This window comes from Archocentrus centrarchus, chromosome 6 (assembly GCF_007364275.1).
Source record: "Archocentrus centrarchus isolate MPI-CPG fArcCen1 chromosome 6, fArcCen1, whole genome shotgun sequence".
NCBI classification, from domain to species: Eukaryota; Metazoa; Chordata; class Actinopteri; order Cichliformes; family Cichlidae; genus Archocentrus; species Archocentrus centrarchus.
Genome location: NC_044351.1, coordinates 15977736 through 16001844, shown reverse-complemented (window position 1 = coordinate 16001844; position 24109 = coordinate 15977736). Strand labels below are relative to the sequence as shown.

The following is a 24109-nucleotide window of genomic DNA, read 5'->3' as shown; positions in this document are numbered from 1 at the left end:
TTGCTAAGCCACTTAACACTGAGTGAAGAATCATTTGAGCATAAAAAAGGTGCATAATTCAAGGTAGTCAAACCAGTGTTGTATATTCATAACAGACAACTTAGCAAAGACCAATTTAAATTGTATTCATAGGTACTTGCTTACTTGCAGCCTGTTACCAATATAACATTTATATATATATATATAAAATTGTATCTAGATATCTTATGGACATATTCTGGTTAAAATTGGAATAGACTTGGAAAGCTTGACTGGAGTTGGTATTACTCTTGATGAAGTTTTTGTTCTGTGTAGTAGAAACCAGCACAGACTAATTACAGTTTCGTTATGAAACAGGCTTCTTTCTAAAGAGAAAGGATGCTCGCTGATTCCCCGGTTGCTCGGTCTGGAAGGCCCACGCTCTGCAAGAACTCGTGCAACTGTGGGTACACACGGGGGCAAATAAATGACTGTGTCAGGGAGCGTGTGCACGTGCATGTCTGTGTATGTGATGGTGGTGGCATTTGTGTGTGTGTGTGTGTGTGTGTGTGTGTGTGTGTGTGTGCAGAGATGGGTGCAGCACCTCAGTGGAAAGTTGGCCACGAGCCAACTTTTGCCCATGAGAGCTGGTAAACACACTGTGATGGATCTCATTCTCTGCACTCAAGTGCCAAACACAATGTAAACTTGTTTCCATCACTCCACTCAGATGCTCACCCTTCTTTTTTTCTTTCTGTTCTTTAGTATTTCAACTCTGCATTATGCTGCATTTGATGTGCAATGTCAAAAAACATCTTTTTAACATTTTTGACAAACTCAAACAGACATCTGCAGTTGATGTATACTTGAAAGCTATTTACAGCACAAACTGCCCGAAGTTAAACTGAGGCATGATATATGACATCAGATCATTTTCATAGTGGATTCATGAAGTGGATAGAGGCTTCAGGGTGAAGTGGTTTACTGGTTAAAAAAAAAAAAAAAGCTGGCCTTTGGATATTCACACTTCCAGCGTATACATCTGCATCTTTCTGCAGCAGTCCCACAGGAAACAAGGTCACCTCTGAAGACTGCACCCCCATGCAACATCAAAACCAGATGTCTGATGAATTGCCCCTCATAAAAGATTCCTCTTTTACAACGGACCGTGGCATTGCCAAATACGGTAAGACAGTTAGGTGAGCATTCTCCAGTTGTTAAAATTCCTATGGGTAATTCAGAATGGCCTCTAGTAGCGTTTGGAGAGATAGTCGTAAGATGCTAGATGCAGCACTCCAGCTGAGGTTTGTAGTGATTTACCTTCATCTGCCACAAAACAGTCTGAACCAGAATGTGATGCATTTCATTGAGGAATATTCCTGACCATTGATGGTTTTGGGGGAAATGATTGCAGCTGTTAGCTTTAAATTTTGATAACACAGGTGTTGTCCCAGGCATTCCCAACCTGGCGTACCTGCCCATTTACTCTTATTTTGCAGCCTATAACAAAATAAAATAATCTTGCATTTCATTACCACACACAGCGATATAACGAATGCCTGTATAGCCTGTTTTCTGGCTGACTTCAGCTCTCCTCTCTTTTTGATTTGCGCTTATCTTCTGTTTGTGAAGAGGGAATGTTTCTGTTCCTACCGCCTACGAAATAAGCCATTCCAATAAAGCAACATTGTTTCAGCTCTCCCAAAGAAAACTTACCTTTGGGCTCTGATAAGCTGAAAAACAAAAATCCCCAAAAATCTGAAGCCGGCAGCTGCGTGGTGACACAGTGCTCTGAAAGGACTGTCTGGCACTCAGCGAGCATGTGCTGAGAGGTGATGGACAGGACCTGGCCTCCTCCTGCTCCTATCACTCCCTGTTAGCGCGTCTTCTCCTCCCCTGCTTCTCACTAATCACAGCTGACAAGGCATACACAGGGCCCTGTATATGCCATTGGGGTGGAAAGAGTTGTGCTGACCTGCCTTAATCGGGGGAAGGAGCAGGAGAAGGACGTTGGGGTGTGAAAGCAAGACCTTGGCTTAACAGAGACAACTTGTCAAAAAGACAGTGTTCTGTCTTCATGAGAAGAGCGGATATTTAAAAAGCTTCAGGGTTAAAAGCGTGTACTCAAGTGTGTGTGCGAATGTGAAAGAAAGAGAGAGAGGGGGGGGGGGGGGGGGGGGGGGGGGTCAGGGTTGAGAAAGAGCCAACATGAGGCTGCTTCTTTGTGCAGCAACAAATATGAGATTACCTGTACTTGCTTTGCTATGGATGTCTATTTGCATATGGTGCATCCACTTTATTTGAAAGGGTGTAATCCCATTAGATTATAGCGCGGACGTGTGAGGAAACACACGTGCCTCTTGAGCTGTGGACACACATATTTGTACACCCACAAGCTCTCCTGTGCTGAAACATTGATGCAGACCTTTCACTGTTACATAATACTGTATATCATCACTGACACTTACAGTTGGATGATGGGATAAATATTTCAATGACATGGTGGAATGGGGAGTCAAGCTGAAGGACAACCACAGCACTATTCTGGGAATTTCACAGTACTACAGTTTGTATGCAGAGCTTCCATTTCTCTCGTCAGCAACTGCACATTGCCTCAATTAAAAATGAATTCATGTCAAGGCAATTTGAAGCCCTGAAGTTTGCTTGTTTAAAAAAAAAATACTATAAGAAAATCACTAATGAAAATTTACTCTCTGGAATCAAACATGCTTTGAATTTTTGTTCCTAAATACACCATAATTATTCCACTCAGAGAGAAGCTCCAGGAAATATAGGTCATCCCCATTTTATACAAACACCCTTTCATCTGCTATTTAAAAAAAAAAAAACATCTATCCAAATATTCATTTTTTATATCTTGCACAATAAGTATTTAAAATGTTACAAGAGAAAAAATTCAACATAAGTGAAATCTAATGAGGACAACGCCTGCTGGGCTGGCTAAGGAGGATTTAGGGGTTTCACTGCCGCTGCAATATCTTGTTCCCTGTGTGAAGTAGGAACTCGGGGGTGTGAATGAGCTGAGACTCACGGCTGGTTAAAGAGCTGGTGACAAACACGCAAAACGCTGAGGAACAATCTGGCGGACTCTCACTCGAGCACCTTAGATTTCTCAGCAGCTTATCCTCGAAAGTAACGGGAAACTCTGTGATTTGAGGAGAAACCGAAAAGTGGAAAAACAAATGGTTTAAAGCTGAATGTTCGCGGAACCGGACGGATCTTTTGCAATGACTGCTACTGCTCCTGCTGCTGCTGCACGGGCCGTGGAGATACAAAAGAACGAGAATGACAGCACAAGTCAAAGAGACGACGCGCCACAAAGGAAGGCAAAGCAGGACTTGTGTGTGCAAAGAAGCGGTGCCCTAGATTTGTAAAACATCTGAGTTATTCTGTCGTCCATGCTCCTTTAATGTTGTTTGGGGCAGCAGTTCCTCATCCCGCACCTGGAAAAACAAAGAGAAAGCATTCTCTGGCAGTGCATCTCCGTGCGTAAATGGAGAGACATATGTGCGTATTCGCGGTGCTCTTTCCTTTGTGCTTACAATAAATTATTCTTGTTTTGTCATTCATGTCCTGTCCCATGACCACATTATTATAGATGCATTATAGACTTCCTCATACTTCATATCTGCCATGAGTGATGGCGATGCCTGCAGAAGCTTGCAGTACCGGTGCGCAGAGTAGCACTTATGAAAGAAGCTTCAGCGCACCGGATCGCAATGGTTATGTGAAAACATGTGTCATTCCACTGTGCCGAGACCGACACTATGAGTCGTGGGTGAGACTAATGTTCACAAAAATATGGAGTTCCCAAAGACTCCGGAATGCGGTGTGTGTAGGGTCGCTTTCGGTTTTTCTCGCTCTGTTGGTCAAATGTGCAGACTGGAAAGCTGATGCCAGCAACAGCGCTGACAACAGACTCTCGCATTCATCGTCTCCCCTTCACTTCGTTTCAGGCTGCGCAGCAGAGCTGTTGCAAACTTGCTGGAGTGTGGTTTCGCCATTGTTCACCCTTGTATGTGCCTTCTTTTGGGTCGGTGTGTACTTAATCCGTTGCGGGGTTCTAATCCAGACCGCCATCTCCCTCCTAACCTTGTGCCACCTGGGCGAAGTAGCGGCGTGGTCTCTTCTTGATGGGACAGATGAGCAGCTGTTTTCATTCACGACAGCGGCCGTGGTTGTGCTCATCTGCGTGGCCACCGGCGCACTCATGGTAGTACGGTTGAATCAGGGCATATCGGTGATCGTTTTCATCAACATAGTCAGGACTATCTCACTCTTCTCTCTGCACAAAGTGCGGGCCACTTGGAGACCATACGTAGCGTACCTGGTTGGAGTGCTGGGCATCCTGCTGGCGAGGTATGCTGACAAGCTCCTTCCTAACCAAGGCAGACACAAGGAGGGCTGCACCCCTGTGACTGAAGCCAGGGAAGAGATCCCTGTATTTAAAAGGCGCAGGAGGTCCAGTTCTGTGATAGCCTCAGACATGGCACACAGTCAGTCCAACAGTAAGTCACATCGCCGGACCTCTCTGCCATGCATCCAAAGAGACCAGGTAAGAAATTGCTGTGCCAATGAACTTTTCTATTTCTGGTTTTTGTCCTTCTTCCTATGACAAATTTTGGGTTTTTCATGAGTGGAGAAACGATGGGAACAGACAGTGCAGTGACAACAAAATATGGACCACTGGCCCTTTATGGAGCTGACTACAATTTTTTAGTGTTATTTTATTATAACTGGGGATTTTAACAAAGTTATGAAGAGTTCAGGATCCTAATTTGAAAAATGAAGTCATTATAAAACAGAAATTCTAATAATATAATAACAAAAATATTATTATTATGTGTTTACATGTTGTGCTTCTTTTTACCTTGCAGTGTGGAGATTACAGTTTACTTGTATGTGCTTTGATCTTTTGATCAAATCATCTTTGGACTGATATTCTGTCATATTATGTGATAAGAATTCATTTATTTTTCTTCTTTATTTACATAGTTACACTGTTTAGATATGGTCTCATTAGAAATATCCTACATAAACTGGTTTAATGTCTTTTGCAAAAACAACCCCCCCCCAAAAAAAACAAACAAACAAACAAACAAACCAAAAACCAAACAAACAAAAAAAACAAACCAAAATAAATAAATAAAATCTGATTTTTCTAATTTTTCAATGAAAATGATGCCCACTTCAAAGCAGGGTAATGCTTTTAGGGGGAAAGAAATACAGAGCTATGGTTTTTCGCTTTGGTCATTTGAAAATAAAGTACCAAATCTGACATTTTGTTGCTATTTTTGAATCTGTGCTCCAAGTACTGATGAGAAAGGGAAGCTGATCCCTCTCATCCCTAATTTTTTATGTCAAACATTTTCCCCAGATAATGTCTGAGCCACTGCATTTCTGTCCTGGTCTTTAATGTCACTTGTTTCTCACCATTTATCAGAGCTTGCTGTACTTAAATTCCTGGAATGGATTTGCACTGACTTTGAAATCTTTGGTGATACTGATACACATGTATTCCTGTGTTAAAGCAGATAGGTTGGCTTCACTCAAACTAACTCATATCAACTCCTAAAACCCTTCTAAGGGAAAATCAATGCCCATGATGAGCACGTGAATGGGAAACAGACTTTTAGAGCCATCAGAGCTATCACTGTGACCTGCGAGTGCGGTTAGGTTGGGAGATGAGAGGCTGCACTGTATGCCCAGCCACTTGAAAGATGCCCTGAGCTTTCAGGATTAGTAAGTGTTGTAGTGTGCTTGTTTGTTTTTCTTTGCGGTTACATACACACAAATATGGCACACAATTTGGATGTGAAAAGACTCTTAGATATTTTACACTTTGCGCTTTTCAGATTTAGGAATGATTTTGCAGCTGAAGTTCATTTGTCTGTAAAGATTTTTTTAATTTATTTTTTATTGCATGCAGTAGTTAATGGAGTGAGGGCGTATCTTTGCTTTTGAATGACACCTGAGCTTGAAGATGAATGCTGTAAAGTTAAAACTGATTAGCTACTGTATAGCTATAAAAATGACAAGGTCATTTTAAACTCTGCTATGTTTTAAAAAGCATTCCTGCAAATAAAAGACATTTTTATAGATTATATTTATTTATGCATAAACAAAGCAGTTGCTATGCATGGTTCTTGATAACTTCTCAATGCTGAAATAAATATTTTGTATAATTGCTCTTGTTTTCAATGCACATGACCATACATTCAAAATAAAAGAGAAACCCAGTAAAAGTACAAGTAAAAAAAAAATGACATTTCTATTTTTTCCATGTAACACAGAAGCAATAAAACTACACATTACTGTAGACATTTGACAACTAAACTGCAGTAAGTCACAGCAATTCACCTTTGCAAAGACAGCAAATATCAAGAACACAAAAAGGGTGGACACAAGGTCTTAGATTTGGATTCAGGCTACACTGGATTCAAGACAGTTACTTAAAGTGCAGTAAAAACAGACAAGCTATGATTTATAATCTTTTTGTTTTCCAGTACTCATACCTTAGCCAAAAGCAGGATGGAACCGGCTGACAAAGTGGACAGATCTCATGAAACAGTACAGACATTGACAACATTTGTGACTCTCTTGCTCTGTCACCTCAGCCAAGCTGGAGCCCTCTGCTGAAAGATGGTCTCAATTACAGCTGTTTGTTGTGGGACATGAAAACAGCGCTGCAGATACCAACTGTACAATGTCAATCTCAATATATTCTCAATATATTAAAGCTTCTGCAACAAAAACCAAGAGATGCACCATTCCCTTTCATCTCTGATGATTCTGCTTAGCAGTTGACCAGTCATGGCCTGCGTGTAATTGAGCCACACATGGTGTGCATATGCTGTCTTAACTGTGTCTTGTCTGTGTGGTCTGTAATATGTAAACAAGCTCGCGCTGATCCACACTAGTCCTCACCTTACTCTCACTGGGCTCTGGCATCCCTGGGGGTCTGGGGGTCACACTTTTTGGGGCCCACAGAGCAACCACCATGTGGTGATGAGAACAGAGATGTGAGGGATCAGACTCTATCACGTGAAAATATACAGGTTTACTGTTTAACAGCAACAGGGCTGTCATTTTCTTGGAGCTTCTTTTTAAGGTGACCTAAAGAGGTTGGTTGATGTTTTAACAGTTTGCCCTTTTGCTGCGCTCAGTGGAGTTATGATGTTTTAAAGAAGCAGCGTAACAAGGAGTGCATCTGCTCTGTGTTGACCCGATGATGTTTACATTAGTGCTGTGTCTGTGAAGTGTTTGAAGAATAGTGTAATCCTGGATGGAGGGTTACATTTGAGTCTTCACTCTGTTTTTCTCAGGAAGCTTCTCCCATAGACCTTTGAGTCTTACTTTTAAAAAATCCCTTTAGATTAATATTCACGGTGTAAAAGCAGTTTATTCAGAAAATAAATAGAGCAAAGAGGAATCCCTGTTTCTTTGCTTCATCACAAACCTCACAGCTACAGTGTTGAACCCCCCCCCCCCCCCCCCCCCCCCCCCCCCCCCGCTGCCTCTGCTGCTGCTCTTCCAAAGTCATGTTTTGAGACACTGTTTAAATTTGCACAACACATTTAATAAACTGTAATTTTCCCTTTTTTGAACACAAATTGGCTGCCAAGATCTATCAGGTCACTAAACAGATGCATTTTGCAATGCTGGGGTCGTCCTCCCAATCTTTGGCATAATAAAAGAAAGTCATTATCAGCTGATCTGATAGTAGTTAGCGGGGGCCTCTGTGGGTTAGTTCTTTATCTTGGGCTAATATAAAATGACAAGCCAGTCTTCTGTATTCCAGCTGGGGATATTGAACTGGAGAATAAGGCGTGGACTCGTGTGGATTACTTTTCACAGCTTGTAAGGAAATTTGAGTGCAAGGCTGTCCTGCTGCAGACATAAGCGCCACCGTAGAACTTTCTGTGCTCAGATGCAGAGGAAAGCGGTCTGCTTTGTTTTGAGCAGGCAGCATTTTTAACTTCACCTACCTGAGCTGCAAAGTTTGAGCAGAGTTGATCTGGCCAGGGATGGGAGTGAAGTACTGTTCTCTTTACAAGGTATTTGAAGCCACTCCCTCTTCTCTCAGTAACCCCGCCCCTTTCCATAGCGCTCTGCTCTTTGTCCTCTCACTGACACCAGCACAAATATTATCCCAACCAGAGGAGGAAATTCTTTCTTAACTCGGATGATGAAGATATTCTTGAAATCTATGATAATGACTTCCTGCGGAATGGGATCCAAACACAATTACTGTTGCTCTTGTAAAGGTTTCCTCTTACTCTATTTTTACTACACCGTCCATAATTGAATTGTGTTTGGGACAGAGGAGGTTGTTGATAGCCTGCAGGGCAGTGATTTACCACTGCACACTCTCATCCTGAGCAGCTTGTTTGTATTCTAAACTCATGGCCTCACGGGATATGATGCTTTTTAACTTTTCTTTTCTTTTCTTTTTCTTTTTTTTTAAACTTGAGTGGCCTCTGGGTCAGAAACGGTCTCACTTAAAGCCTCCTTCTGCACTTGGAGAGGAAGCTGATATCAGCATGGGGTTCCGTGTCTTGTGATTGGGCGTTCCACTTCACACTTTCAATCCTCATTCAGTCCCCGTGTATTAGCTGCAATGTGCGTGTGTGAAAAGGAGGAGGCAAGGGGTAGTGGAATTGGGGTAGGAATGAAAGTAGGTCATTTGAGGTTTTGTTTAGTAGCCAGGCAAAACAGCAGGCTTACTCTTACCCCCCTGAATGGTGGAAGAGTCTTGCGTTTTACTGATGCAATGTAGCAGCTTTTAGCATGCTCCAGATTTGTATGTGTCACCTCTACCATGTTGACTAACCAGCGTGAAGCCACATCACACAGGGTTTTGGTCTTGCAGTTGCCAGTCCAGGTGTTTAAAGGATCTTTGGGGATTATTACAACCTTGGGTCTTTTTTCCACAGTTTTGTCCATAGTCTTCTGATCATTTCAATTGATCGTGATGACATTACACACAGTGAAGTGATTAATACATTGTTCAACTGCCTTAGATGTGAGCAAACCAAATGTTTAACCAGATAATCTAGACCTGTGTTTTTTGTCTTTTCTCTTTCAGTAATGTACCCCCCACCAGCTTATCATTTTTTAATTGAACCATCCATCCATTCTCTTCCACTTATCCTGTTAAGGGGGTGCTGGAGCCTATCCCAGCTGTCATAGGGCAAGAGGTGGGTTACGCCCTGCAGAGGTCGCCAGCCTATTGCAGGGCTAACACAGAGAGATAGACAACCATTCACACCTATGGGCAACCCCAATTAACCTAACCCCGCTACCTGCATGTCTTTGGACTGTGGGAGGAAACCAGAGTACCTGGAGGAAGCCCATGCAAACACGGGGAGAACATGCAAACTCCACACAGAAAGGCCCGGGCCAAGGTGGATTCAAACCCAGACCTTCTTGGTATGAGGTAACAGTGCTAACCACCACACCACTGTGCTGTCTTAATTGAAGCATTCGTGGTTAATTTATTTTAAGAATGATTCATGACTGATATTTTCTAAAGGTGGCACAGTCTGGGGCCTTTCTGTGTGGAGTTTGCATGTCCAAAGACTAAGTTAGGTTAATTGGTGATTCTAAATTAGCCATATGTGTGAACGTAAGTGTGAATGGTATGCGTTAGCTCTGCGACACTTTGGCGACCTGTATTAATATTAGTGTCTGACCTTTGTCGTTAATTCAGAAGATCTACTATTCTAGGGGTTTGCTTGAAAGACTAGTGCAACATTTTGGCTAATATGTAAATTAAAATTCTTCGTGAATGTTACATGAGAAGTTCAGTGTGACTTTTGTGTCCAGGAAATAACAAATTCACCTTAGTGTGCAAGCAGATGAAAACGAGCAATACTAATCATCTCATCTAAATCTTGAATGAGCATTTTTCCCAAAATGTAGAACTATTCCTTTAAAAACTGGATCTGACCACTTCTTTAATGCCAGCACTTTTTAGTGACATTGCCTTGATCCTAGATCTCAGCAGTTAAGTGGGTGAGAAAAAAGTTATTAGTATTGATCGCAACAATGGCCAAAACAAAAATAACACTCAAGCTTTGATTAATCTGTGTCCGATTCTTTCATTTCGGTCATTTACAGCAGCAAGAGTAGCTCATATCCTAATTCTTTCCCTGTATCTCTGATCATTTAAGCCAACCAAACCAGAGGTCCAGGACTGAATTGAATATCCTTCCCTCTCTTCCCTAACCCTGGCACAACCACGCTCTGGTTCTGTACTGATTACCATGGAAATTGCAGACGTCTGTATGAGCGTGTGTGTGTGTATGTGTGTGTGTGTGGTGCCAGCAGCTTGATGGCTGCCAGCTGCTGTAGGCTGAGAGGTTGAATCCGCTCTGAGAAACATGGAGGGCCTCTAACCACAGACGCAACCCAACGCAGCTGGAACTGCTAGACAGACGCAGGCCTCCAGCTCTAATACACATCACACATATTAACACCTCAGGTTCCCAGTAACTGCCTCACATTGGAATAGAAGAGAAGAATCTGAAGTGAATTATAGGTTTGTGTGTGTGCGTGTGTGAGAGAACTCAATAGACGATTACTCTTGTCTTCTGTCTCTCCTTGAGTAACGAAACTGTGTCACTCAAGTTTTCTGTGTTACCATAAGAGATGGACTATTTCTGTAATGGAGGTGAACAGAATGTTCCTGGCACAAATGTGTTTATGAGTAGAGTATGTGGGCGTCTGTGCTTGTACATGAGTGTGTGTCTGTGAATGTAGGCTAAGATAGAGAGAAAGTGTGTGCACGTGGTGGTGAAGAAGTGGATGATCGTGCATACCAATAGGACTGAATAGTGTTTGTAAAACTACGGAGCCAGTATGACACCTAGCTTTTGGAATCATTACCATAACAATGTTCCTGTAGATAATTTATTTTGAGAATTATAAACATGTTGTAATAATTATATAAATATTTTTTTAATTCAATTTTTCACTGCAGTTTTAAGAACAGGTTAGGAACTTTAAAAAGAGCCCATATGGGTAACTCTGGCTTGTTTAGTCATGTATCTATTGATCAGTAAGCACCGTCCCTGCTATAAAGATCTAAGCGCAGTTAAAGACAGGCAAATGCAGAAATAGAAGACAGTCAGAGCTTGAAAATGTGGTAAACTGCTCTTAAAGAAAAAAATTAGCTGAATAACAAAGAAACTACAGAAGCAAACAATGCTCAACTTTATTTAGATAGCACCCTTCATACAAGCATGCAGCCAAAAGTGATTTTAGAGCGAGAAAAAAAGAGCACAGATGGTGGTAAAAACAAAAATAGAGATTTTATAAGATCTTAAAGTCCTTGGGTCAATTAGGATGCCAACTGTAGAGCTTCTTATTGATCTATAAGGTACATACACCGATTTTTAAAAAAGCAACAACATAGCGCTGACCCACTGAAACATGAACATAGGTCCTTCTGGGGTGTCCTGTGATTCCTGTGGCACCAGGAGGGTGTCAGTGGGTCCTGTGGCTTACAGGGCGGAGCGCTGAGGGATCAGACTTACTGCAGCAACATCCTGCAGATGCTCAGGGTGAGAACAACATTTTGGTGGGTGGGCATGTCAAAGTAACATGTTCACTTGTCAGTAGTTTTAATGTTGTGACTGATCACTATTATCTTAAATGCATGCCTGAGAGATGGTGCCAGACTACAGGGGCACTACAGGAAATATCTAGTGAAGGATTATTCCAGGAAAAATACTGCTGCTTCCAGGTTCCAACAATGGTTGTGGAATTTTTATGGATCTTTTTTTCAAGATTAGGCATTGTGGTCCTTTTGCCGAGGCTGCTTGGGGGGTTGCGCTCAGGCTAATATCACGTTCAGGCCTTTTCAGTCACAATCCATATGAAAGTAGGGTATCTGTCAAAAATGTATTTATAGGAATATTGAGATAATTTTCCCTAAATCTTGAAATCTGAAATTGTAAAAATGTGTGTGTGTGTGTGTGTGTGTGTGTGTGTGTCTGTGTGTGTGTGTGTGTGTGTGTGTGTGTGTGGGAAGGGGGGGGGCAGTAGGGCAGCACATTGGTTCAGGGAAGCGAATGCAATACTTCAGGCTTTCATTTCTATTTATCGTCTGAGGGGCCTTTCAATCACAAGAGGAGCCCACCTTTAAGACAGTAATCCCTTACATCAGAAGACATTCCACACCTTGCCCCGCTGCTATATGAATTGGAATGTGCACTTTGAATGGCCTGAAGGACAGGCCTGTGGGCCCATTTACTCAGCCCTTTCCCTGTCTCTCCCTGCACACTATGACCTGAGCCAACACCACCATCCCGGGCTGTCACCAGGTGTGCAGCTGGCCTCTGCCGAATGAATAGACACTCACATTTTCCCAGGAGGTGTGTGCTCAAGTGTGTATGTGTGCGTGTTCATAAGAGGGAGGTGGAAGTGTAGTTCTAGACTGAAATAGCGACAGTGAGTAGAAAGTGTGAAAAATGTAATAAACAACTGTTAATTTCCACACTCTCTCTCTCTTCTTTTTTTCCTTTGCACATTAAGACAATAGTCTCCCCAAAATTGAACTCTGGCCCTTTCATCTGTGCTCACATTCAGAGGGGAAGCTGAGCGAATCCCCCAGGCCCAGTGTGGTCATTGTTTCTGCATTAGAAACAGAGCAGGCCACAGTTGCTGCTGCTGCTGCTGCCATGACTCATTTAACGAGCAGGAACATTTTGAACCCCTCTGACTGAGGCTGCCCAATAAATCCAAACATAGTCAGCTATTAATTGATTATATATTTCAAGAACATGACAAGAGAAGCGGTTTTCAGTGATGGATGACTGTATGTAGGAATCCACTGCCTGGTTTGTTTCTTATGGTTTGAACTGTTCAGACTATTGAAACTGTTCAGATTTTTTGGTAAATTTAAATTGAACATGTAGTATAAGTTACCCCCTTAAATATTACAGCCCCTCCATTTCCTCACAGAACTTTTGTGTACCGTTTCCAAAATGCCAGTGGCTAAAGAAATAGCTTTCATTAAGCTTCTGTTGCACTAAAATTCAAACATAAATATTTTACTTCTATCTGACACATTTACTTTGACTATTATGATTTGACATAAAACAATTGCCTTTTTAATTGCAATGCATTTTTTATTAATCTTAAAAACAAAATAAAAACGTACTAAAAATGAGATCAGTCTGCACCATTTCAAATATCAAAAAAAATCTTTCACATTAATGTTTTAGTAATATGAATCAAGCAAGTGCAAAACAGTTGTATGGCGAATAAAGTTGATTGAAGAGATTAAAAATAAATGCAGCACTTGCAGCAAATGCAGCAAAGGCATTAAGAAAGATTCGTAAAATGCACTGTGATTGTTTTCATTTTATTTTATAAAGTTTTTAGTGGATCTATTATACTTTTCATTTTATATATATATATATATATATATATATATATATATATATATATATATATATATATATATATATATATATATATATATATATATATATATATATATATGTCTGTGTATATTACAAATTGCCATATTTTCAAATAATGAGGTCAGTGTTTGTACAAGTGATCCCTGTGAGCCATATTTGAGGCTTTAGACTACTCTGAATGTTCAGTTTCATAAGACAATTTTTTGCTCTGTATGATTTCACTGACAGCAGATATCCTTAATATAGTAGTTTTAGCTACACTGTTTACCAGCGGCAGCTAATTAGAAGAAAGTCAGCTTAAGGGGAGAGGAGCTGAAACATCTTGTGAACAGAGGATGAGCTGAGGGCTCCCATTAGGGTCCAGTATATAATAAATATAATTATTTTGAACTGTGAATCATGCAAAACTACTTTAGTAGAGTCTAAAAACAAATATATATGTTTTTGCTTGAAGTTTGGGCATTCTAACTATATAACTATATACTATAGAACTTCTTAAATGCATTAATGCACTTCAGTTTGCCTAGTACCTCCACTTGTTCAGTATTATCGGTACTTTAACTTTTCATACTGCAAGTACATCTTCACAGTTATACAAATTTAGCTTTAGTTTAAATGGTATTTTTACTCCAGGAATTAATGTTTCCTATTCCTCAATATAGAAAAAGTACTTGCGTTATGTCTTGCTGAACCTTGTTTATCTGCACATTTGTATGCACAGTGTTGAGCTGCAAAATTATGGCTTTGAATCTAATAGAATAAAGTGTAGAATTCATGTCTCTGAGATATAGTCTGGCGTGTAAGCATAAAGCATTGGAAAATTGAGATTGAAAGTAGATTAAAAGTTTGAGCACAGTGCAGTAAGTGGAGAAGACTTTCTTAGTTACATTCTGTTAAAAACTGTTTCAGCTTTATATACTTAATGACAGAGTTGCCTGGTTAATAAAATGTGTATCATATCTCACTTTATTTAATTTGGTCAAGCTCTGACTTTGGAGTCTTTTTAGACCTGAATGTAAAGCCGGTTCAGTCAGCAGGCTTTATGTCTCTCGCTCGCTCAGCGGTGTGGTGCGAGGAAATGTGTTATTGTAACCGCTGCCTGGGGAGCCCTCCCCTTCAGTCCAGCTCACTGCCTCACTTGCTCACCATGAGCCTGTCTGCCCCTGCAGCCAACAAGGCTTCAGCTGTTCCCTGCTCAGTGCTATGTTTTACTCTCTAAATATGTTGGAGAAAAAAATCTGTCTGTACATCTGTCTGTCTGTCAGGTCATTTCACCCCTCGCAGTGGCAAAAGTCTATGGGTTTGGTTTAGGGGCCGTTTTTTTTTCACAGCCACTTTCAATTAGTCAGATATTAAAAGTGCAACACATACCTGTGCTGAATCTGCATGATGGTAAATGGTGTTTACTGCTTTTTTGAAAGAACATTTTTGGCAGCATTTTGTGCCTTTTTTTGTTTGTTTTTTTTGATAGCGCTGTTGGAGAGAGACAGGTAATGTAAGGAAACTGAGTAAGGAAATAACAAGCAGACTGGTGACTCATTACCCATGTGGCATTTGCTCTACCCTCTCATCTATTCAATCAACCCATAATTTAGATTTTTATGGACACACTGTGTCTGAGCTAATACCAAAATTGTTTTAATTTAATTTAACAGTGCAGAGCCATTTTTGGACAACTTTGGTTAAAAAATTTTTAATACAGTCTGCAAAAAGAAATTGCTAATTTTTCAGAAGTTTTCCATCCATCTGTCAATCTATCCAAAGACATGCGTGGATTTAAATTAACTGGTGATTCTAAAAGTGTTAAAGTTAGTGTGAATTGTCGTCTGTCTAGTTTTATTATTGCTATTCCTCATTTATATGTTTGTGAGAGTTTGTGCATTATTAATGTGGGACACTAAAGTTTAGAGGAATTTTTTCTTTTCCTTCATTGTGTGCATGATGCATATTTAAATATTTATTTTAAGTAGATATTGTCTCTACTTGACATTTCCTTGCTTCATTCACACTCACGAGACTTTAACTGCTCACTTACTACTCACTTATTAATTTAAAAGCTCAGTTGTAAGAAAATGGGTGAGAGAAAGGCAGCAGCACTGTCCTACGTCTATTGTTATGATGAAGTGGTTTCCCCTTCCACACCCACACTGCATCTTTTCTGGACAATGTAACTGCTTTCTAATCTACAAATGCACAAATAGTCCTACGGATTGACTAGGCGAGAGCTCATTGATTTGTTACTGCACTGCTCGGCATTGCTTGGAGACACTAAGCAATGTAAAGGCTGACGTGCTTTTATGTAGATGACATCCGTTTATAGTCTGCCTCAGTCTATCGCTATGAACAGCAGGCTCTTCCATGTATGTATGTTTTACTAGACGATCCTGCGTCGGAGCATGAGACAAACCAAAATATGATAACGTGTTTTGTGTTTATTTGTGTCGTATAGTTTATGTCTGTGTGTTGTAAAGAGAGAAAGTTTAAACTGGGACTCACAACAGCAAAGGGACTGAGATTAAAATAGGAGTACTAGGCCTTTTTTAAATAGCTATATACCAAGGGCCACCTTAGATTTCTCTCTCCACATTCTCTCTCTCTCCAGAATATTTTCCATTAGCTGCTGTTCCATTCATACTCTCTCTGTTCCCTGCATCGTCTCCTCTGGGGCTAGACAGCTTGAATGAAATCTCCATATCCACGCTCACACTCTTCTCTTCTCTTCTCTTCTCTTCTCTTCTCTTCTCTTCTCTCTTCTCTTCTCTTCTCTCTTCTCTTCTCTTCTCTTCTTCTCTTCTCTTCTCTTCTCTTCTCTTCTCTTCTCTTCTCTCTTCTCTTCTCTTCTCTTCTCTTCTCTTCTCTTCTCTTCAGAAAGTTTGCCAACATAATCTGTCTGTGATGTTGCACCTTTTTCCATTTTTTTTCTTCCCATGTGGTCAGTCACACTTCAGTATTAACGTTCAAAAATTCTGATAGGTTTGGCTGATGATTCTTTAGGGTTAGCATTTCCATTGTAAGGATGAGGATAGGCATGTGGTGGTTTTGGCAAAGCTCCACAAACTGGAGAGGCAGAAGGACCTTTGACGTCATCAGGAAACGTGACCCACTTCTCAAGAGGCAAGGAGCCTTGGGCTGGTTGAGCAGATGTTGCACAGATGAGCCTGCACGCATGTGTGTGTGCACACACACACACACACACACACACACACACACACACACACACACACACACACACACACACACACACACACACACACACACACACACACACACACACATCAATACCTAGTCTTTATGCGCACGTTCTAATTTGCCTTTATTTTTATTTAAAATGTCCACAGAAAGTGAATAAATGGCACAGGAAACTTAGGTGGGTCTCATTCGGGTTTGTGGCTGTGCAGAGGTGTGAACAGATGTGATTGTCTGCTTGTTAGATATTGGCATAAGAGTTAAAGAATGACAGAAGCGAGTTAGTGAGTCATTCAGGCCATATCTGGTGGGGTTTTTTTTCTAACAGGTGGGACAGGAGAAACAGATTCTACAGTATGTCATTTAGTTACACTGCTCTTGTTATGTAAGGTGGATGTTCAGCTCTCCACCAGCTTCATCAATCTTCTCCTCTTCTCATCTGCCATGATTTCATATGTTACATAAAGCTTTTCTTTCTGGTCTGTCAGTGAAATATGTAGGCTCTCTTCATCCCTCTGCTGTTTGCACCTTTTACTGAAATGCAACTCTGTCACAGTTCTTGTTCCAGGAGATTGACTGCACTGTTCAAGCTGACATGCACTGGAGAACCAAACCTGTACCTCCTTGACTTTTGCTTGATAATCATTTGAAAACATCTATAATCAATATTATTATACTGAAGCTGGGTCAAATAATCTTTACTATCCCTGAGTGGCAATTTGTTTCACAAACAGCATTTTACACAAAAAGATAGAATTACATCAAGGCTGATAACAGCAGGGTCAAATTATTCTTACGTCTGTCAGGTCCTGTAACCTGAACTCAGTGAACAAGTTGACACTGTTGACCAAGAGTTTGGGGGTCTTTCTTTAAGGCACTGTGCCTGTACAATCTAAAAATCCCTTGTTCCTGTTTCTCAGGGTAAGCGACCCAAACCAGGGCAGGTTAAAGCAGATTCAAATAAAAAAAAATGACTAAAGTAGAGTGAACATGAACATTTCTCAATGTAAAAAAAAAAGAAGAAAGAAAACATAAAAGTATTGTTGGACCATTTCCTAAACTACATTACTGACCGTTTTTGTGGTCTCAAGTCTCCACACTGTTAAAAAAATCTGTAAAAAAACCCCCAGAAATATTCCAGCAGCTTGAGTACCAGAAAAATAATGTAATAGAATGGAAATCTTCTGTTCTGTAAAAAAACAAAATTATTTTGGCAAACTGAAGTAGCCAGTGATTGAACTATCAACTTTCTGATTAATAGGTGACCTGCTCTACCTCCTGAGCTACAGTCACCCCAAACAGCACCTGAGACTTTCAGGCGGTCGCCCATCCAAGTACGACCCATGCCTGATCCTGCTTAGTTTCCAAGATCAGACATGTTTAGGGTGGTACAGCTGAGTGTCAAAGTGAAGCTGCTGATTTACTGGTCATTCTAGGCCTCTATCCTCATGGTCACGAGCTCTGGGTAGTGACCAAAAGAATGAGATCATGGACACAAGCAGCGGAAATGAGCTTCCCCCGAAGGGTGGCTGGCCTCTCCCTTAGAGATAGGGTGAGGAGTGCAGTCATTCAGGAGGGGCTCAGCATAGAGCCGCTACTACTAACATCGAAAGGAGCCAGTTGTGGTGGTTTGGGCATCTGACTAGGATGCCTCCTGGGCACCTCTTGGGTGAGGTGTTCTGGGCATGTCTTACTGGGAGGAGGCCCCGAGGTAGACCCAGGATACGCTGGAGAGTATATCTCTCAGCTGGCTTGGGAACGCCTCGGTGTTTCCCCGGATAAGCTGGAGGATGTAACTGGGGAGACGGAGGTCTAGGTTTCTCTGTTTGGGCTCCTGCCCCTGAGACCTGGCCCTGGATAAGTGGAAGAAAGTGGATGGAATAATAAAAATTATGCAATTTTTCCCTCGATCATTTTTACTGGTGAAAACTTCCATCATGACACAACATATCAGTTTTTAAAATCCATCCAAATTTACAAATCAATTTAAAATTACAGATATTTTTTCTGTCATTTTACCCTCATTGTATCAGATTTTAGATATATATAGAATGTAATAGTTTTCTCTTTAAAATTTGTGAAATAATGTTAAACTTGTGACTGTATTATTAGTCCTTTCATGTGGAAAAAAAAAATTATTTTCTTTAAAAAAAAAAAAGTAAAAATCATGTTTATTCACAGGTCATTTTTTTCCACGGTATTTTACATTAGACATGTTTGTTTTTTGTGATTTTATTGACATTTCACATATTTAAAAATAGCAGAATTCTGTCATATTTATAGAAAAAAAATTAATTACATATTTTTAATTACAACTCTTCAAATGCTGCTGTGCATCTGATCAGCCTGTCATTACAGTAGAAGGTATACAGTATATCTATATATTCAATCATTTCACGACTCTTTTAATGTCACATTTCCATCCAGGAGTAAAATTGTTATGGGTTTGTGTTTATTTATTTCTGTGCTTCACAAGTTTTTTCTCTCCATTCATTGGTGTTTCTTTGAATCGGAACTCAATCCTCAGCGGGAGTTTCATCTAGTTGGATTTCGCCCCCTAAACCTGACATACACATCCTGATTTGTGGCGTCGCCGATCTTCTACGTAGTTTGTGCTAATTTTAACAAATCTGATTAAATCAAATAATGGAAACAGTACGTTTATTAATACTACAGTTAGTCTCTTTCACTCACGCGCTCTTTTTTGTTCATACTTCAGCATAGAAAAGGTGCAAGCAAGTCTTTGCTGGAGAAACTAGGTGGCAGAACAGTCTGTGATTTCTACATGAACAAGTCTGTCTTATTGTCTTTGTAAACACCTCAGTTCAAGGGCTTTATCCTGGAATCTTTGCAAATATTTGGATTTTTAGACAAATATTTTGGACATCCTCTATGTTGCATATACGTCACCATAATGTAGATGGAGCCTTTCTCACTTGCTTCACTTTCTGGCATGCCGCAGCTGGCAGTCAGTTTCCAATTTCTGAGGAAAATTTGCTTTTCCTAGAGCTTAAAAGAAAGGCAAACATCAGTGCCTGTTGATATCAATTAGAAGCTTGGCTGGGCAGCCTTGATAATGTTAAGTTTTTAATCCAGATCAGTTTTTCGCAGCTGTGTCCTCTTTGTTATTTTTTTCCCCCGGGTGAAGCATCAGAGGCTATAGTATTTCAGGCAGATGTTTGATCAGGCCTTTTCACTGTATCCACAGAATTCAGACCAGCAGACAAAATGGTGGCTTCTCTACAGGTTGCTCATTCTGTTTATGATGAGCTGATTATTTCAGAAATGTCAGTGGTAATGAAGATTGGTCACCTTCAAGAAGAGACTCAGTTTCTGAGGTTTTCACATTCTTCACTAGCTTCCTGTGGTTGCTGACGGACAGTGAGCTGAGACCAGAGCCAACGACGTTACACGCTTATAAAGATAATTATCTCCTTCATTTTACGCACAGTGCACATGCACTCATAACACACTCGCACACCTGCATAAAGGGGGCCAGAGTGCAGTGTTGCCACAGATGTAATAAGCACCCATTTATTTCCACATTGGCAGACTGTTAAACTCTGATTCAGGGGCCGGTGGATGAAAAGGTCAGTGGGCTTGTTTTGAGTGAGTGTAAGATTTCCATCATCACATCGCACGCTCTAGCAGATCCAGTCCAAACTATACAAACAGTGTCTCTGCAGCACTTGACAGCCTTGATTCTGCCATTAAGTCAATAATCTACCCTCACTCACTCCCTCTCCTCCTCCCTTCACAACTGACCTGCTGTTAGCTTACATACTTCCCTTTTTACTTACCCTCAACAACTCTTATCCAAACAGCAGTATAATTTTCCCCCTTATGTGTTTCCCTTTCTCCCACCATGTCATTTTCCACAGTTCTTCCTTTGCATTTTTTCTTCTCCCCACTTCTCACCCAGCATCTTTCATTGTTTCCAGACAGTGGTGAAACATATTTAAGAGAATGTGTGGAACGTTAGAGTCTGTTTTCACAGAGAAAGGCAGGGGGACACACATACAAGGGGAACTGTTCCAGGACAGTGGCATCTGTGCAGCCCATTAGAGAGGGATTCAGTGGACCTGTGTGGGACTTTTACATATGGTGATAAGCTGCTGGAAAGGAACTGGATCCAAGGGTCACATCTGAGAGGAAACATTAGGGGAGATGAGACATGTTGGACAGACACGTTCCCTTCAAGGTCCTTTAGTGCTCCGTATCAGTGCCCCAACAGCAGCCCACTGGCCAAGTTTTTCATATCTGCAGGACTATGCTGCAGATTGCAGCAGCCAGCAAGCCTGTGGGCTGAAAATGAACCCTCCCACTAACTCAAACATTTGGACAAAACCCTAACCCCAGTCCTCGAATCATAATCCCTTAAAAAAAGTTAGTCATTTGTTCTCAGGAAGTCTGAGGATCAAGAGTAAATGGTGTGGGGGAAAGTGAACTCTGATCAGTAGTAGCACTGTTATTCTTGCCGGTCCACCCTAAAGTGACGGATGCCGAAATGGCTCTCTTGAGTGCAGGTGTACCTTCTTGCCTTTAGTAACAAGAAAAGTGCGTGCGAGTGGGAGAGTGAATGAGTGTTCTGAGGTTTTTTTTGGGAGGTAAAGTAAGGAGGTGGCCTTCTCTTCAGACGCTGCAGCTGCAGTCCATCAATATATTTGTGTTGCTAAGTCTCAGGTGACTGCACCAAGTATGGATCCAGTCCAGGTCAGGCCAGGATACTTCCTATTGCTCACCCCTGTCTTTAATAATTCACATTTATGCTAACTTATAATAAAAAACATGATTTTCAGTACCCAAAAAAAATCAGAATTAATTTTAACTTTGTGTTCTAAAAGTTACATTAGTTCTCACTGATATGTAGCTTAATCATCTGTTTCCATTCATATAGTAAAGTGGCCACAATTTAAAAAAAAATATATATTTTTTTTTTGGGTGGGTGGGGTATCTTTTGGCCAGGAAACCCATGCTGCTAACTCCAGCTTTAAATGTCTAAATTCCTATGTGTGTGTGTGTGTGCAAAGTGTTTTGAATATTTCTATATTAAAAATATATGTAGTTTCAGCTGTGTTCACATATACAGTACCAGTCAAAAGTTTTTGACTGGTACTGTATATGTCATCATGGATTTTATAAAGTAAATATTTCATAGCACAGGCAGCTGGTGAATATGAGGAAGTTATTGCTTAGTCTAGTCAAATTGATAATTGAGATTATGTCATTGTTGTTTTGTAAAGTAAAAAAGTCTGAATGATTTTACTGTTTTTAGCTGAGCAGATATTTAATTTTTACCTACAGCAGGTGATGTTGAAAGTAACATTAATGTCATTCTATAAGTTACAGTAGTTTCTCTCAAATGGTACTCGATATCATGGCTGCACAGCAACTAGGACTTAAAAAGATTTCCAAACTGAAAACTGGCACTGATCAAAATATTATAGAAATGTGACTCTCTACATACCTTACATGCTTTTTTTGTAAAGTCAGGTTAGCATTAGTGGTACAAGTAACCTACTTTAGAGTGCATTTCCTATATACTATAATTCAATATGCTAGATGTATTTATGCAGTAGAAGGAAACAAGATTACATGCAAAATGATTACACTTTACCATTTAGATAAGCAGAAGAAAATGGGTGGATGGATGATTACACTTTGTAAATTATATTTGAAAAGTAACTCAACTTCCCTGCTTTAGGCAATGTTTGGGAGAGCCTCACACCTTTCTAAAAGTTAGTTATAGTTAGCTAACGATTTTAGAGCAAAAATCTAAAGTAAAAATCTTCCTTTTTGGTGGTATGTTGCTGGTCATGGTGATATTACGAGAGACACAGTCCTCTGGGAGGTTCCTGCTCACGCTGTTTGAAGATGTGTTGTGTCAGAGCACCTGGTCAGAGCCTCAGGCGGTGGATGTGGCTGTGCATGCTGCATGAATGTGAGACTCATTAAGCCCACTGGCCTGCCAGGTGGACTGCATGCGCACACACATGCGCACACACACACGTGTCTACATAAGCTCATTCTGCATCAACACATATATGTGTGCTTACTAATTGATGCACAAATAAGACACATTCACACAATTTGCCATGACACACAGAGGTAGAGAGAGCTACCGGCCTTGTAAGCCTCTAATTAGATCATCTCAGATATGGTATCATTGTAACCAAATTAGTGATGATGCAGAGTATAGTATATCAGGTTTTGGCCAGAGCCCAGTCACATTTGTGGCAGAGAAATGACATGGAGTACTTGTCCCAAATGCAATAAGTGAACTTGCGTCATGGAAATTAAGGACAGTAAAAATACAGATACTTCAGAGGAAGGTAGATTGATGCTTGATAAAGCTCACATGTAACATCATGTTCGAGGCATAAAGAGAAAAAGAGAACATTCATTGGCCTGAATGAATCCTCCTCTTGAAATTAGTCAGTAGCAGCTAAAGCTCAGTGCTGATCTGTGTCACTTGTAACAACTTTTTCAAGAAAAAGGTCCTTTGAAATTTCATTACAAAGACACATTTGTGGTCAGTATTTATTTATTTTAACCATTATAAAGTGGAATACAGGTGTATATATAGATAGTATATATAGTATATATAGATAGAGAGAGATATAGAGAGTATATAAAACGTGGATAGTATAGATATAGAGAGATATATTGAGAGATATAGATATATATATATCGATATATAGATAGATATATATATATAGATATAGATATATATATATATATATATATATAGTATATATATATCTCTCTCTCTCTCTCTCTCTCTCTCTATATATATATATATATATATATATATATATAGAGAGAGAGAGAGAGAGAGAGAGAGAGAGGAGAGAGAAAGAAGTTTCTCGTGATGTCATGGGCACGTTGCTGCCATATTACAGTAGATATGATAAAACCATTGGTTGCTGGAAAAAAATGGATATTGCCTGACTGGTTGGCGGCGGTTCCTGGAGGTTTCCAGCTGTTGCTGGGTGAAGTCGGTTCCAAAGAAGGGGGTTAACCAACAACTTCCTAGCAATTGCTCTGGTTGCTAGCAGATTGCTATGGTTGCCTGTAGTATTTCATGTTTGTCTGCAAATACTTGCTAACTACTAGTCGAGTGGTCCTTGGAAAACTTGGAAAAGTGCTACACAAACTGGAAATGAAGAAGGTTCACCTTCAAAGTAAAAGTTGTGCCTCAGTGCCGCAGCCAGCATGTTTCAAAAGGCACAACTTTTACCTGGGGGGCTGACTAGTCTATCAACCTGCATGTCTAGGACTTGAGCAATCATTTTCCCAGCAGCTGCCATCAACCTCCAGCAAAGCGCACTGAACACTTTACAGTCTGCAGAAAGTTAGTACAAAGGACTCAGCCAGGTCAGTGGTGGGCTAACAGCCGTTTCAGAGCGTTTTTATGTGACTCCATCCTTATAGTGACCACAATATGATTGTGTACATCACTTTCTATAGTTATATGTTGTTCTGTAATATTCATTTTGTGGCATCTCCTA

General features: G+C 40.4%; 1 protein-coding gene across 1 annotated transcript in view; it reads left to right on the top strand.

Annotated features, from left to right (window-relative positions):
- Positions 1 to 2984: 2984 nt before the first annotated feature.
- Positions 2985 to 24109, top strand: part of LOC115781859 (cGMP-inhibited 3',5'-cyclic phosphodiesterase A-like) — a 69007-nt gene continuing 47882 nt past the window's right edge. Inside the window, exon 1 of the mRNA XM_030731755.1 lies at positions 2985 to 4534. Coding sequence (XP_030587615.1) covers positions 3620 to 4534 — 915 coding nt within the window. The 5' untranslated portion in view covers positions 2985 to 3619. The remainder of the gene's footprint in view (positions 4535 to 24109) is intronic.